Source organism: Macaca thibetana, chromosome 5 (genome assembly GCF_024542745.1).
Source record: "Macaca thibetana thibetana isolate TM-01 chromosome 5, ASM2454274v1, whole genome shotgun sequence".
NCBI lineage: Eukaryota > Metazoa > Chordata > Mammalia > Primates > Cercopithecidae > Macaca > Macaca thibetana.
This window is the reverse complement of record NC_065582.1, coordinates 182,337,555-182,351,788: the sequence shown is the minus strand read 5'-3', so window position 1 is coordinate 182,351,788 and position 14,234 is coordinate 182,337,555. Positions and strand designations below refer to the sequence as shown.

The following is a 14,234-nucleotide window of genomic DNA, read 5'->3' as shown; positions in this document are numbered from 1 at the left end:
AGAGAGAGGGGAAGGGAGGGCTCCCCTGCAGAGCTGGCCCTGGAAGAGGTAGAACCTCAGTTCCAGCCCTACAGGGGCTTCGAATGGGTGCCTGGGGGCCTCTGTGGGCTGAGCTGCCCTGGGGCTCTGAGCAGAGGTGGGTGGTGATGGGGCCTGGGCATTCAGTGGCAGAGCAAGCATAATCCTGCGTCTCCTAGGAAACCAAATCAGTGCCACAAAACCCGTAACGAGCAAAACAGTAGAATGTCAACCGAGTCGAGTCCTGGTCCTACACTGGCACCCACCCAATAATCCCACCAGCCCTAGCTGCCCTCGCTTTAAAAACTTGCTATTTTAGGCCGGGTGTGGTGGCTCACACCTGTAATTCCAGCACTTTGGGAGGCTGAGGTGGGCAGATCACCTGAGCCCAGGACGTAGAGACCACCCTGGACAAAGTGGTGAAACCTCGTCTCTACTAATAATTCAAAAATGATGGCCAGGCGTAGTGGCTCATGCCTGTAACCCTTGTGCTTTGGAAGGCTAAGGTGGGCAGATCTCCTGAGGTCAGGAGTTTGAGACCAGCCTGGCAAACATAGTGAAACCCTGTCTCTACTAAAAATACAAAAATTAGCCTGGTGGCAGGCACATGTAATCCCAGCTACTCAGGAGGCTGAGACAGGAGAAGCGCTTGAACCTGGGAGGTAGAGGTTGCAATGAGCTGAGATTGTGCCATTGCACTCCAGCCTGGGCAATAGAGTGAGACTTCATCTCAAAAAAAAAAAAAAAAGAAAAAAGAAAAAAAGAGCCAGGAGGTGGAGGTTGCAGTGACCTGAGGTTGCACCACTGTCCTCCAGCCTGGGAGACAGAGTGAGACCCTGTCTTAGAAAAACAAACACGGCCGGGCGCGGTGGCTCACACCTGTGGTCCCAGCACTTTGGGAGGTCAAGGTGGGAGGATCACGAGGTCAGGAGATCAAGACCATCCTGGCTAACATACTGAAACCCTGTCTCTACTAAAAAAAAAAATACAAAAAATTAGCCAGGTGTGGTGGTGGGCGCCTGTAGTCCCAGCTACTCGGGAGGCTGAGGCAGGAGAATGGCGTGAACCTGGGAGGCAGAGCTTGCAGTGAGCCAAGATAGCGCCACTGCACTCCAGCCTGGGCGACAGAGCGAGACTCCACCTCAAAAAAAAAAAAAAAAAAATTAAAAATTAAAAAATAAAAACACGAAAAAACTTGCTATTTTGATTAGCATGGACTCTGCATAACTTTACTTTTTAAAATATTGATTAAAATATCCTGGCCCTTGATGGCTGAGTTCTTTGGCCTTGGAGGTGAGTGTCCTGCTCCCCCAGTTTTGGCCCCAGGGCAGCAGCCTCTCCTGCTCCATTGAAGGGGAGAGAAGCTGGGGGCTTAGTGGGAAGAGGTGCGGTCAGCTCTGCGGGAGGGCGCAGGGGAAGGAGACATTAGGAGAGAAGAACTGCCAGAACTTTCCAGAAAGTTCTTCCGTTGGGGGTTCCCTCCAGCCTGGCTCAGCGGCATGGCTCTGCTTCCTTCATCCGCTGGGGCAGGGCCATAGCACAGAGGCCACTGGGCACTGCCCAGGCAGCGTAATCTTGATAGAACATGGCCTGACAAGGATGCACCCAAGGCCACAGCTTGGAGCAGGTGGAGGAGGCAGAGGAGTGGGAGGTGGGATGGAAACAGGGGTCCCTTTGGCTCCGGGGGCTGGAGATGGAGCAGGTGGGGCCCCTGGTGGGTAGGCTGCTGTCTGCCTGGGGTGCTGACCTGGGAAGAGGGGGAAGGCGGGGACAGCACTCAGGACCACTCTCCTCTCTGAGGCTTTCAGGGGCAGGGGCCTGGGCAGAGTCAGTGGACAGGACCATGGGAGTGCTCAGGGTTCGGGTGAACGGCCACCTGGATGGAGAGAGGGCCTGTGGTGTCCTGAGGCTCCTGTGGCCAGGCTGGGGCTTCGATGCAGACCCCAGACTCTCCACACCCTAACTGGAGGCTGGGGGTCCCTGAGCCTCGGTTTCCCCTTCTGTGATGGGGCCACGCAGCTGTGGAGGGAGCCTTTCTGGAGAGGAGGTGCTGGGGGCGGGAGCCCAGCCAGGGCACTCACCAGCCCTGTCCTCCCCAGCAGCTCTGTGGTGGGAGGGGAGGGAGGCGGAGGTCCGCGGTCGGGCCCCTCTGGGACTTGCTTGCGCCTGAACAAAGGTAGTTCCTGGGAGGATGGCGAGGAGACAAGTGCGGTCCCCTGGCCCCCCCGCCCGCTCGGGGCTGTGGGGAGAGCCATTTGCTCATCCTGCCGCCGCTGCCTCCCCGGCTGACACCTGGGTGGCTGCCCCTGCCCGGCCCAGCCTGGCCTCTGCCCCTGCTGCCTCCTCTCGCGATGCCCTCTCGCCCCTCCCGCCCGTGATGCCCTCTCGCCCCGCCCGTGATGCCCTCTCACCCCGCCCGCCCACAGTGCACAGGTTCCATGTGACAGTGGCTCCAGGCACCAAGTTGGAGAGCGGCCCGGCCACCCTGCACCTCTGCAATGACATCCTCGTCTTGGCCAGGGACATCCCCCCGGCTGTCACGGGGCAGTGGAAGCTGTCCGACCTCCGGCGCTACGGGGCCGTGCCGAGCGGATTCATCTTTGAAGGCGGGACCAGGTGTGGGTACTGTAAGTACGGATGCATGGGCTCACTGGGCAGCGGCAGCACCCCCGTTTCCCCCCGAGAACTGCTGGCTTTGGGCCGACTGACCCCGCGTGCAGGCCGGCCTGCTGGCATTTCCAGAACGCACCAGCAGGTGGATGGCGTCTCCCCACGCTCGATGTCCGAGGTCCTCTGCCCGCAGGAACCTCAGTGTGGAGTGCCAAGTATGGGGCCTCAGCTGCCTCTGCTCTTCCTCACTGCAGGGAGAGAGTATGGGGATGGGAGGAGGGGCCCGAGGCCACAGAGCCTCAGAGCCGCTCATATCCAGATTTCATGAAAAGGAAAAAACAAAGAACAAATGCATTTAGCGGCGGGGAGCCTGAGCTCCTGCATGAGCACCACGGAGACACATTCCTGGACCAAGAATTCCTGGTGGACACGCCAGCCGCCCTGCCTGTGGGTCGCCCAGAGCTGCCCTAATGTCCCCAGTGAGGTGGCCAGGCCGTGGGTGGGGATGGCCTGAGTCCTTTGGGCGTGTGAAGGCCTGAGAGCCGCCCTCAGCCAGGGGAATGAGGGAAATGGGAGCAGGAAGGCACCAGAGAGTCTCCAGAGAGTCTGAGGGCTGCTGCAGGAGCGGGCTGTCCCAGCAACCCCCTCCACTTTCTCCCATGTTGGGTGCAGATGCGCCAGGCTGCCCTGTGGACCTGCAATCCCCGCGGAGGGCATGACGCCTCCTCTCTTCCCTCTGGAGGGGCAGCTGCTCATTGGCTGGGCTGGTGGCGGGCAGAGGGGCCTCCTGTGGGCCTGGTGTGGGGCTGAGAGGACTGAGGGACAGCACTTGGCTCACACTGGCCGGGGCTCTGGTGGAGCCTGGATGTCTGGGCGGAGCAAATGCAAGCAACGACACAGGCCATGCTGGCCGCTTGGGACCTCATCCTGCAAAGGCCAGCTGGGGCACGGGCGCAAGCCCATCTGGGTGCCATGTTACGCCACCTTCTGCACTGGGTGCTGGGAGCAAACCCAGTGGGTCTCGCTGCAGGAGCCAGCCCTGCTGGGGTCTTTGAGGAGACAACATCTGACCCTTGAAAGGGGAACAGGGAGGCAAGGCTCAGGCTCCACGGAGGCAGGGGGCGTACACAGCCAGCTGCAGGGGGCACAGCTGGCCCGGAGTCTCGGCCCTGGGGCTGGCAGGGACCATAGCCAGAGTCCAAAGGGCCTTGGCCCCCCAGGATTGGACAACCAGTATGGATGGGCAGGGTCTCTGCTCACGCCAGCTGTGGGCTGGTGTGGGGGGTGGCGGTGGTTCCCGGGAGAGCTAGGACACCTGTCGGGGTCCCATCTGCTGGATGGGCCCCCAGGCCCCCTGCGGCAGGCCAGAGGTTCAGCACGGGGGCTTCCGGAGCCGCTGGGGAGTGGGTTGGCAGCGGCCGGGAACAGTGGCTGGACCCAGCGTCCCTGTCCTCTGTCGCGTGGGAAGCCAGAGCTGCAGGTTCTAGTTGTCCTGGCACGGGCAGCCTGTCCCGTCTGTGGTGTGCTAGATTTGGGGGTGCCTGGAGGGGGGGACCCATGCCTTCCTTTCTGTCTGTGGAATTCCTTGGCACGGGCAGGCAGCTGGCCGGGTCGGCGCCGTGTGCTCACCCTCTAAGCTGGGGCGCAGCAGGAGGACCCGGGTCCTTGGAGACCTGCTTATTTTGTCTGGGCCATAATGGAATGTGGCCACTGGATGTTTTTCCTCTGAGGCCGTGGAGGTTCACATCCCTGCCGAGGTGTGGGTGGCCCCTTTTCCGCCGGTAAATAGTCCCACACCTGGGGCTGTGCTTCTCCCCAGGGCGAGGCTGCTGTGCTGTTTTCCTGGGCTGCTCAAAAGCCAGGGTGAACTCTTGTGGGGCCGTCTGTCCTGCTGCTGCCTCCCCGGGGCAAGGTGTTAGAGCAGCCCCACCCGCAAACCTGCAGACCGGGCTGGCCCCACAGAACCCCCCTCTGCAGCTCAGTGCTGAATGTTCTCGTCCCCGGTGGGACCCTGGCCTGAGAGAGGAAGGGCTCTGGGAATTCCGTCACCGACGGCTGCACACCCCGTAGGGCAGGTGGGTTCTGGAGGCCAGGCTGGAAGGCTTGGCTGAGTCGCCCATCCCCGTCCCCAGCAGGCCCTGCTGGGCTCTATCCTCCTGGAGACGGGTGTGGCCGCCACCCTGGGTGGTTTAGGCCGGGTCTTAGACTCGGCCAAGTGATGGTGTTCACAATGCAACACTGAGTGCAGGCCGTGTGGCTGGAGGGACAGGGTGTCTACGGCACGTGTGGGCAACCCGGGGCCTCCTGTGGGAGGGAGCCGGCAACTCGGGTGGTCCAGGGGCAGCGGCATCAGCTTCCTGGGGCTTCTGTAGCAGATGACCCCCAAGAGAGGGCCAAGTGTCCAGAATGGGTTCCTTCTGCAGCCTGGAGGCCAGAAGCCCCAAATCAGGGGGTCCTCAGGGTCGGCTTTTTCCAAAAACTCTTGTGGGGGACCCATGGGAAGGTCCTTCCTGCCCCTTCCAGCCGCTGGTGGCCCCAGTGGCCTCGGCTCATGGCTGTGCTGCTCTGATCCCTGCGCTGCTCCGATCCCAGGGCCTGCTGGCTCCTGTGTGGGCCTCCTCTTCTGTTTCTTGCAGTCCCTGGACTTAGGGCCCCCCTGGATGACCCAGGATGACCTCATCCCAAGATCCTCAGTTCCATCCACAGAGACCCCTGTTCACAGGTTCTGGTATGTGAACACATTTTATGGGCCACCATTTGGTCCACAACCAGGGCCACTGGGACAGAGAAGGATCCAGAATCTGGATCCCAGTAAGTCTGTGGGTGTCGTCACATTCAGTCTGGAGGTCACAACTGGGCTGGCATCGTGGGAAGGCCCTGGAAGGTTTTGGGTGTAGGAAATCCACATTCTCTCATTCCCCAAGGACAGGTCCAGGCCTGGCCCCCGATCCCCAGAACGGCCTCACTGGGCCCCACCACAGCCAGCTCCGCAGACAGCAGAGAGGGTGACCCTGGCCCAAGGCGACGTCTCACTCATCCTGAGATGCTGGGCAAGGCTGCGCATCACGGAGGCCCTGCTGGGGGTCGGGTGGAGACAGGCCTGGCTGGGCTTGGTGCCTGGGGGCAGAGGTCTCTCTGTGGACAGCTGCCTGTTCAGAATGGGACAGGAGGTGGTTTGGTGACAGCAACTCTGGGTCCCCAGTGTGGCCCAATTTCCTGTCTCTGTTGGTCACGGGCCTGTAGTGTGGACTCCCGGAGCTTGGCCTGAGCGCACTTGGCACATGGCAGGCGATGGTCTGTGGACAGTTCAGGGCTGCGGGCTCCAGCCTCACACATGGGCAAGTGACTGGGCCCCGCCTGCAGGGACGGATGTGCGTGGTGGAGAGTGATGCAGAGAGGGCCACTCACCCCGGGACAGGCTCAGCTTGCAGCAGAGGGCGGTGGGCCCTGGAGAGGGTGAGCCCATCCAGAGTCCAGGAAGGGAGAGCTTTGGAGGGGCAGGGGGACATTTGAGCTGGGCCTTGAGGGCGAATGGAAGCTTTTGGAGGTGCCACCTTTTCCCCCCTTACCTGCTCTCTCCAGCTGGGTCCAGTCCAAGGACCACATCTGCCTCTTCACCCAGCCTCTGGGGGCCACCAGGAGCATTTGAAATTCATTTTGACTTTTAAAAATGAGTAAAGAATGTGGCCAGGTATGGCGGCTTATGCCTGTAATCCCAGCACTTAGGGAGGCTGAGGCGGGAGGATCACCTGAGGTCAGGAGTTCGAGATCAGCCTGGTCAACATGGTGAAACCCCGTCTCTACTAAAAATACAAAAATTGGGCAGGTGTAGTGGCACACACCTGTAATCCCAGCTACTCGAGGGACTGAAGTGGGAAAATCACTTGAACCCGGGAGTTGGAGGTTGCAGTGAGCCAAGATCCTGCCATTGCACTCCAGCCAGGGCAACAGAGCCAGACTCTGTCTCAAAAAGAAAAAAATAAAATAAAAAACAGTAAAGAATGAAAACCCCAACTAGGAGGCTCTTGCTATGTGAACGTTGCATCTGCCCAGCTCCGGAGAGCCCCCTGCTGGCCGTCTTTGGCCACTGCAGCCTGGCGGGCAGCCTGGACCGAGCTGGCTGGAGCTCTGGCCTCTGTCCCCGGCGCTGGGTCAGTGGCTTCTCCTGGTCGGGCGCTGGGTCTAGGGATCAGATGGTCAGGCCTCAGAGCCTGTATGAGACTGAATGAGGCATTTCCAGTCCTCAGAGGGTGGGAGGGGAGCCGGGAGGGGCACAGACCCCAGGCTGGGGCATTGGGGGAAGCTCTCTGGAGAAGTGAGCTTCTGCAGGGTGAATAGGAGTTAGCTCAGCTGTCAGAGGGTAAGGGATGGAGAGGGGTGAAAGGGCACTTCAGACATTTCTGAGCACGAGTGGGCGTCCCGAAGAGCTGTGTAGGAGCCCTGTTAGGTGGGGATAGGAGTCGTGAGGGTAGAGGAGGAGGAGGAGACAGGGCTGGGTTGTAGAGAGTCGGCTAACTGGACTAGCGAGCATTTTCACCATTGTCTCAGAGTAGCAGGGAGCCATTGAAGGTGCTTGAGCAGGGGGAAGTGTTTCGTATGCTAATGTTGACCCCCGGTGCAGATGAGCGTGGAGGAAGAGGCTGACAGGGGCCGAGAAGGTTCTGGTTGTGGTCCAGATGATGGAGGGCGAGGCCGCCCCAGGCAGCAGCTGTCTGGTTGAGGGGTGGGAGCCCTGTGGATTCCAGGAATGTGAAGAAGGTGGTGATGATGGACAAGGGGAGGAGGGGCGGCCCGGGAAGGGGGACCTTCTAGAGCTGTGCCCCTGGACTGGAGCTGCTTCAGGAGGGCAGAGGAGGGGTGGGAGCTGACACCCACTGCCAGCCTCCAGGCCTTCCTCCATCCGAGACTCACCAGGTGGGGCCACTCCCACGTGCACAAGAAGCTGCCACCTTGGGGGTGGGGGGTGCTGAGGTCATGTTATCAAGACTTCTCAGTCCTGCCTACGCCTGCCTGGCATGAGCCGTCCAGGGCACCCTGGTCACCCTGCTGTTTGTTCTCTGAGGAGCTGGGATTCTGAGCACTGAAGATTCTGACATCAAGGGGCAGCCACGAGGGCACTCAAGATTATTCCAACGGAAACCGTCTTAGACCTAAATGGCTCATTGAGTGTCTGCGTGGAAACCATGAGGGCAGTCAAGACTATTCAAACGGAAACCGTCTTAGATCTAATTGGCTAATTGAGCGTCTGTGTGGAAACCACGAGGGCAGTCAAGATTACTCAAACGGAAACCGTCTTAGATCTAATTGGCTCATTGAATGTCTGCGTGGAAACCACGAGGGCAGTCAAGACTATTCAAACGGAAACCGTCTTAGATCTAATTGGCTAATTGAGCGTCTGTGTGGAAACCACGAGGGCAGTCAAGATTACTCAAACGGAAACCGTCTTAGATCTAATTGGCTCATTGAATGTCTGCGTGGAAACCACGAGGGCAGTCAAGACTATTCAAACGGAAACCGTCTTAGATCTGATTGGCTCATTGAGCGTCTGTGTGGAAACCACGAGGGCAGCCAAGATTACTCAAATGGAAACCGTCTTAGATCTAATTGGCTCATTGAATGTCTGCGTGGAAACCACGAGGGCAGTCAAGACTATTCAAACGGAAACCGTCTTAGATCTGATTGGCTCATTGAGCGTCTGTGTGGAAACCACGAGGGCAGCCAAGATTACTCAAATGGAAACCGTCTTAGATCTAATTGGCTCATTGAATGTCTGCGTGGAAACCACGAGGGCAGTCAAGACTATTCAAATAGAAACCGTCTTAGATCTAATTGGCTCACTGAATGTCTGTGTGAAACAGCATTTTCTTTCTCAAGCCAGTGAGTCCTGGAGTTAGTGCGGCAGCTTTTTCACTGGAGACATGTTTCTTAGGAAGCAGGTGCGACTGTAACGTGGGTGAGGTTTGCCTGCAGCTCGGCAACCCCAGTCTCTGTCCAGAGTGGGAGCTGCCCTGAGCCCTGCAGGCCGTGGCCTTCTGCTTGCATCCTGCTGACTCTGTCCTGCTTCTCTGTGTCTCCCACGCTGTTTCCTGCGGTGTGACAAACCCTCCCACACCTAGCAGCTGGCGGCTGTTCCCTAGCTGGCGATTCTGTGGGCCAGGGATCTGGACGGGGCTCAGTGGGGACAGCTTATCTCTGACCCATGGGGTGCTGCCTGGGGTCCCTCAGGCAGTGGCATTTGGCTATGGTGGGGCCCAAAGGCCCAGGAAAATGCTGTGTCGGCTGTTGGTTGGGTTGCTCAGTTTCCCTCCAGGAACTTCACCCTCTGATAGGACAGCCTGGGCTTCTCAATAGGTTCCAAGAGGGCAGAAGCAAAAGCTGCCAGGCCTCTGATGGTCTTGGGGCAGGGCTGGGAGAGCATCCGTCGTGCCACTTTATGCCAGAGCCATTACTGGCTGGCCCTGATTCCAGGGAGGGAGTGGACCAGCCTCTTGAGAAGGGGCAGCCTCCGAGGGCAGGGGTAGGGGAAGCGAGTGGCTGGCTTTGCTGTGGCCACACCTGTGTGACACAGCAAAATGGGGCAGGCCCTGTTCTTCCCGCCTTTCCCCAAACACACAGGCAAACAGGGAACATGCACACGCTGTGTTGGGGAAGGGCAGGGCGGGGTCGGCAGCCTCTCACCTATTTCCTTCCACCCAAGGCTGAGCACTGGGGGTCTCCTGGTTATGGGTGCTTGGCTGGACACTGAGACCACAGGCAGCTCAGGCTCCCTGCCAGCAAGGTGCTCAGCCTGGTGGCTGGGACAGCAGCAGACGGGGCTCTGCCCCAGAGGAGGCATCCGTGAGAGCATCACAGAGGGGCTGTTGGAGTCAGGGGACTGAAGGGGGCCAGGGGCCAAGAAAAGCATCATGAAAGGTGTCGTCATGTAACCTGAGTTTGGAAAGGTCAGGGGTGTTCTAGGTGGCCAGAGGTATGGAAGGTGGGGATAGCAGCCTCCTGAGTGGAGATGTAGGGGTGTGAAGTGTGGGCCGGCAGCCTCTTGAGTGGAGATGTAGGCACACCAGGTGTGCAGAGGGAGCTTTGAGCATTCCCAAGACTGTGGGGGGCTGGGTAGGAGCAGGGAGCCTGTGGGCAGGGGTGGAGCATGAACCCAGGGAGGATCAGCGACAGCCCAGCCGTGCGGTGTCCTGGGAGGCCGTGGCCCGACGACTCGGCAGACCAGCATTGGAGATGGGCGTCTTCCTCCAGGGCCACTGATGTCAGGGCCACTGATGCTGGCGTGGATGGGGGTGGCTGGCGAGGGTGCCATGTGGGCACGTGGGGGCCCGAGGCTGGTGGTGGGCTGTGCTCCAGGCCTTGCCAAGCCAACTGCGTCTTCGGGGTGAGTGATGCTCCAAGACGCCCCGTGGAATGTGGGGCCGGCTCCACTCCTTCCGTAATGCGGTTTTTTATAGTCGGGGGACTCACTGTCCCGCGGCTGCTGCCAGCTGTCTGTAAGCTCAGGATTAGAGAGCCGGGCCTTTCGTGAGAGCTGGGGCCGGTGCCGGCTGAGCCCTTCACGGGGAGGGCCAGACCACGGGGACGGGGAGCGACTGCCTGGCACTGTGAGTGAGCTGGCCAGCAGACAGCATGACGGCCTTCTCCTCGCCTGCCCCCAGGGCTTGGTGCAGGCTCTCTTCTGCCCACCCTACCCAGCTTGGGAGCCCCACCCCATCACCGCCCTCCTGAGCCTCTCGGGGCGCCCTCCTGGATGGCATCGCAGCGGGCATTGGCTTCCCCTCCATGCCCCACCTCTGCTTTGGGTCAGGAGCACCCCTCACCCACAGCAGGACTGGAAGCCCCATGGGGCCAGGAGGTGCCCAGCTGTCAGGGGACTTGGACTTGAGTCCACCTCGTGGCTGTGTGACGGTGGACAGGTGGCATCCCCTCTCTGGGACTCAGTGTCCTCGTCGCTAAAGCAGGAATGGCGCTCTCCCATGACCCGGTCTGGGGACACTACATGGAAGGAAGCATCCACAGCACCAGGTACTGCTCGCCCTCGTGTGCCTGGGGTGGCCGCCAAGGGCCCGGCAGCATTGCCACGTGTCGGGGCTGGCCCAAGTTCCGTGTCCCTGGAATCTACAGCCTGCATTCTGTGAAGGCGGAGCGTGACTGGGTGGCAGGCAGCGGGGGTTCTAATGCTGAGATTTCCCTTCCCCACCCCTCCTGCCCACCCCGGCGCCTTCCCTCCTGCGTGCCTTTCTTTGGGCAATGGGCAGAGGCCCCAGAGCGGGCGGGATTCCTGTGAGGTGACGCCAGCCGGAGTGTCCAGCCGGGTGCAGCCAGCCCAGTCGTCCATTCACGCAGCCACCAGCGCTTCATTCACCCCTGGCGGGGAGGGCAGCGCCCCCGTGACTCGCAGCTGGGGCTTCTCCATGGGTGGGGCCTGTGTCGCTCTGCCAGCGACGCTGAGGTGGCCCCCAGGGGCCCTCCTGCTGCTGTGGGGGTGCAGGGGTGGGTGCTGGCCCCAGCATGCTGCACACGACCTCAGGGTGGCACCCACACACTGGGAGCTCCAGCTTCCCCATGAAAGATGACTGAGAAGGTGGGGAGGCCGCCTAAGGTGGGGAGGACACGGTGCTGGCCAGCAGTGACGGACTTGTGGGCAGGTGTTGTGCCACGCCTTTTGCAAACATCTGATCGCAGCCCTCACGACAGCCCCAGGGAAGGAAGTGCGGTCACACCGCAGCCGTCCTAGGATGTCACCCCAGCTCCAGATGGCACAGCTCCCTTCTCCTGTGGCCGTGGAGCCCTGAGGGGACCCTACTTGATGTCTCTGGGATCTCCTGGCTGCTTCATTTGCCCTCAAGACGGCTGATGGGGCGGGGTCGCTGGGCCCTTGGGGCACAGGAGGGACTGATCAAGTACCTGCCGGGTGGCGGAGCAGCCACACCCCCCATCCCCAAAGCAGGCCCGGAAGGCAGGTGTGTGGGCGGGGCACCCCCTCCCTCCTCCCCACGCCCTGTCCGCTGTGGGACCTAGGATGGGCGGAGCAGCACTCACCCTGGCGCCCAGCAGCCCAAGCTGTTCCAAGATGCTGCCAAGTTAGAAGGGCGCGGTGGGATCCGTGGGGAGTGCAGAGGCTCTGGGGACCCGGATTCGCGGGGCCAGGCAGGGTGTCAGCTCTGAGCACCCGGATTCGTGGGGCCGGATGGGGTGTGGGCTCTGGGCACCCGGCTTCACGGGGCCAGGCGGGGTGTTGTCGGCTCTTGACGGAGTTTGCTCTGGTTTCCTGCGTTCCTCCTCTTCAGGGTCCCCAACCCGCACTCGGGCCAGGCTGACCTGTCTCTGTCCTTCCTCTGCAGGGGCTGGTGTCTTCTTCCTGTCCTCGGCCGAGGGGGAGCAGATCAGCTTCCTGTTCGACTGCATCGTCCGAGGCATCTCCCCCACCAAGGGCCCCTTTGGGCTGCGGCCGGTTCTCCCAGGTGTGTGAGCCTGGCCGACTAGGGAGGGTACGCTTGGCGGGCTGTGCGATGTCCTGGGGCGGTGGGCCATGGTGATTCGTCTGCCTGGTTAAGCGGCCACCCTTCCCACCCCCAGCTAAGGAACCAGAGCCTTTCCAGGCCAAGACTGCAGCCTGGGCTTCGGCAAGCCCTGCTGAGGGCTTCAGAGCAGTCGGGGCTGGACTCCCACCTGCAGGTGCTCTCTCGGGGGTCTGAGCTGTTGGGATGCTTGGGCCTAGAGCTTTCTGGCTGGGACTGTCAGCCACAGCTGCCCCTGTGCAGTAAGAGACCCTCTGACTCACCGCCACCATCTTCCACGCCCAGGAGCAGGGAATGCCTTGCCCGAGCTTGGCGGCCCAGTAGCAGCTGATCTGAGTGCAGCTGGGGTCGGGACTGGCTCTGCCTGAGCCCGGTGTTTAGGCCCAAGGCCACCTCGGGAGGTCACCTGGCTGTGGGGTCTCAGGGCACGTTGGGCTGAGGGGGTCTCGTCTTGTCTCACCTGCATTTTCTTGGCTGTGGCTGTGGCACTCTCTGCAGGAGTCCTTGGCCAGGGATGTTGCTGGACCCACCGGGGGCCCTGGTGCCTGGGCACAGTGGGGCTCTCCAGGTTGGGGCAGGTGCTGGGCTGGGTGCCTCCATGGGTTCTCTCGAACGCTCCTCTAGCTCCACGCGGGCAGCGCTTGACCCAATGTCCAAGTGAGGCCAAGGCCCAGGCCTTGGTGGTGGGTGAGCAGCAAGCTCATATGTGGTGCCTCCTGGCACTGGCACCCCAGCCGGGGTGTGGCGGGGGAAGGGTGACTGGGAGGACAGAGGTGAGCGGCATATGGGGCGGGCACCCGGGCCTCCCTTCCCCTGGCCACAGCCCCAATGCCTGCTGCCCACACCAGCACAGTCACATAGGGGGCGGCCCTGGGAGGAGGGAGGTGGCACCTGTGGCCAGGGCCCTCCCCACTGCCCTGCTATGCTGGATGGCGCGGCCGCACCCCTGCAGGCGTCTTCCTGCCTAATGGCTGCCAGCAGGTATGGATGGTGTGGTTGGCATGGATGACATGGCCGGCGTGTTCGACTGTGCAAGGCGAGGGTGTGCAGGTGCAGGGACAGGGATAGGCAGAGGCAGCAGGAGGCTGAGGAGGGCTCCCCGCTCTCTCCTGCTCCCCGCTCTCTCCTGCTCCCCGCTCTCTCCTGCTCCCCGCTCTCTCCTGCTCCCCGCTCTCTCCTGCTCCCCGCTCTCTCCTGCTCCCCGCTCTCTCCTGCTCCCCGCTCTCTCCTGCTCCCCGCTCTCTCCTGCTCCCCGCTCTCTCCTGCTCCCCTCAGGCGGTTCCCAGGGAACAGAGGCTGTGCCAGGGAAGCAGCACTGGGTAGAGGATGCTGGGGAGGGTCGGCCTGGGACAGCCGCTAGACAGGATAGGCCCCACCGCGGCAGCAAGCGGGCCAGCCCCAGGCAGGGTCATTGCTGACAGCTGGAGGGAGTTGGGCTGACCAGAAGTCCCAGACCCCACTCCACAGGATGTCCTTGTCAGAGTCAGCTGGGAGCTCTCAGAAAGCTCTGCTGTCAGGGCCTCGGCCTGCAGCTGTGCCTCCCAGCTGTGCCTCCCAGCTGTGCCTCTGCAGGTGTGTGGGGGCCTCAGGCCACCTGGAGGTGCTGGTGGAGCTGGGACACTATGCTGGGCAGCACCCCGCCGGAGGAGCCGTGGGCCCAGCCCCTGCAGGCTGGAGTCATGGGAAGGTCTGGGCTGGTGGGGTCGTCTGCCCAGGCTGGCAAAACACTGGTGCCCTGTGATCACAGGCCTCCCACGACAAAGCCCTGCGGGCAGCATCCTCATGCTCTGGGCTTTTTGCCATCCTCCTGTGCTGAGTCTGCTGTGACCCACCGGAGGGGCCGAGAGATGCAGGAGGTCCAGCCCCCTTGGTCTTCTGCACGTGGACACCAAGGCCCAGAGGCAGCCAGACCAGCCAGCAGCAGGAGGGAAGGGCTCAGAGGCCCGGCGTCCGCCACGCTCCGAGCACGGCGTGCATGTTACCTTCTTGGCCCGGCCTCCACGGGGGTGCACCGTTGCTGCACCCTTTTGCAGACGAGGTTGAGAGGCTCAGGGGGTGCATGGTGGAGCTGGGAGTCGATCTGTGTCT

The 14,234-nt window shown here is 61.5% G+C and overlaps 1 protein-coding gene across 4 annotated transcripts in view; it reads left to right on the top strand.

Moving 5' to 3' along the window:
* DOK7 (docking protein 7) overlaps positions 1–14,234 on the top strand; it is a 42,349-nt gene that overhangs the window by 11,007 nt on the left and 17,108 nt on the right. For 2 of the 4 annotated variants that reach the window (XM_050792304.1, XM_050792306.1), the window contains 2 exons: positions 2,445–2,634; positions 11,970–12,089. In XM_050792304.1, the coding sequence (XP_050648261.1) occupies positions 2,517–2,634; positions 11,970–12,089 (238 nt within the window). In that variant the 5' untranslated portion in view covers positions 2,445–2,516. Of the gene's footprint in view, positions 1–2,444; positions 2,646–6,939; positions 10,651–11,969; positions 12,090–14,234 lie in introns of those variants that run through there. The other 2 variants (XM_050792303.1, XM_050792305.1) reach the window with 2 other exon arrangements.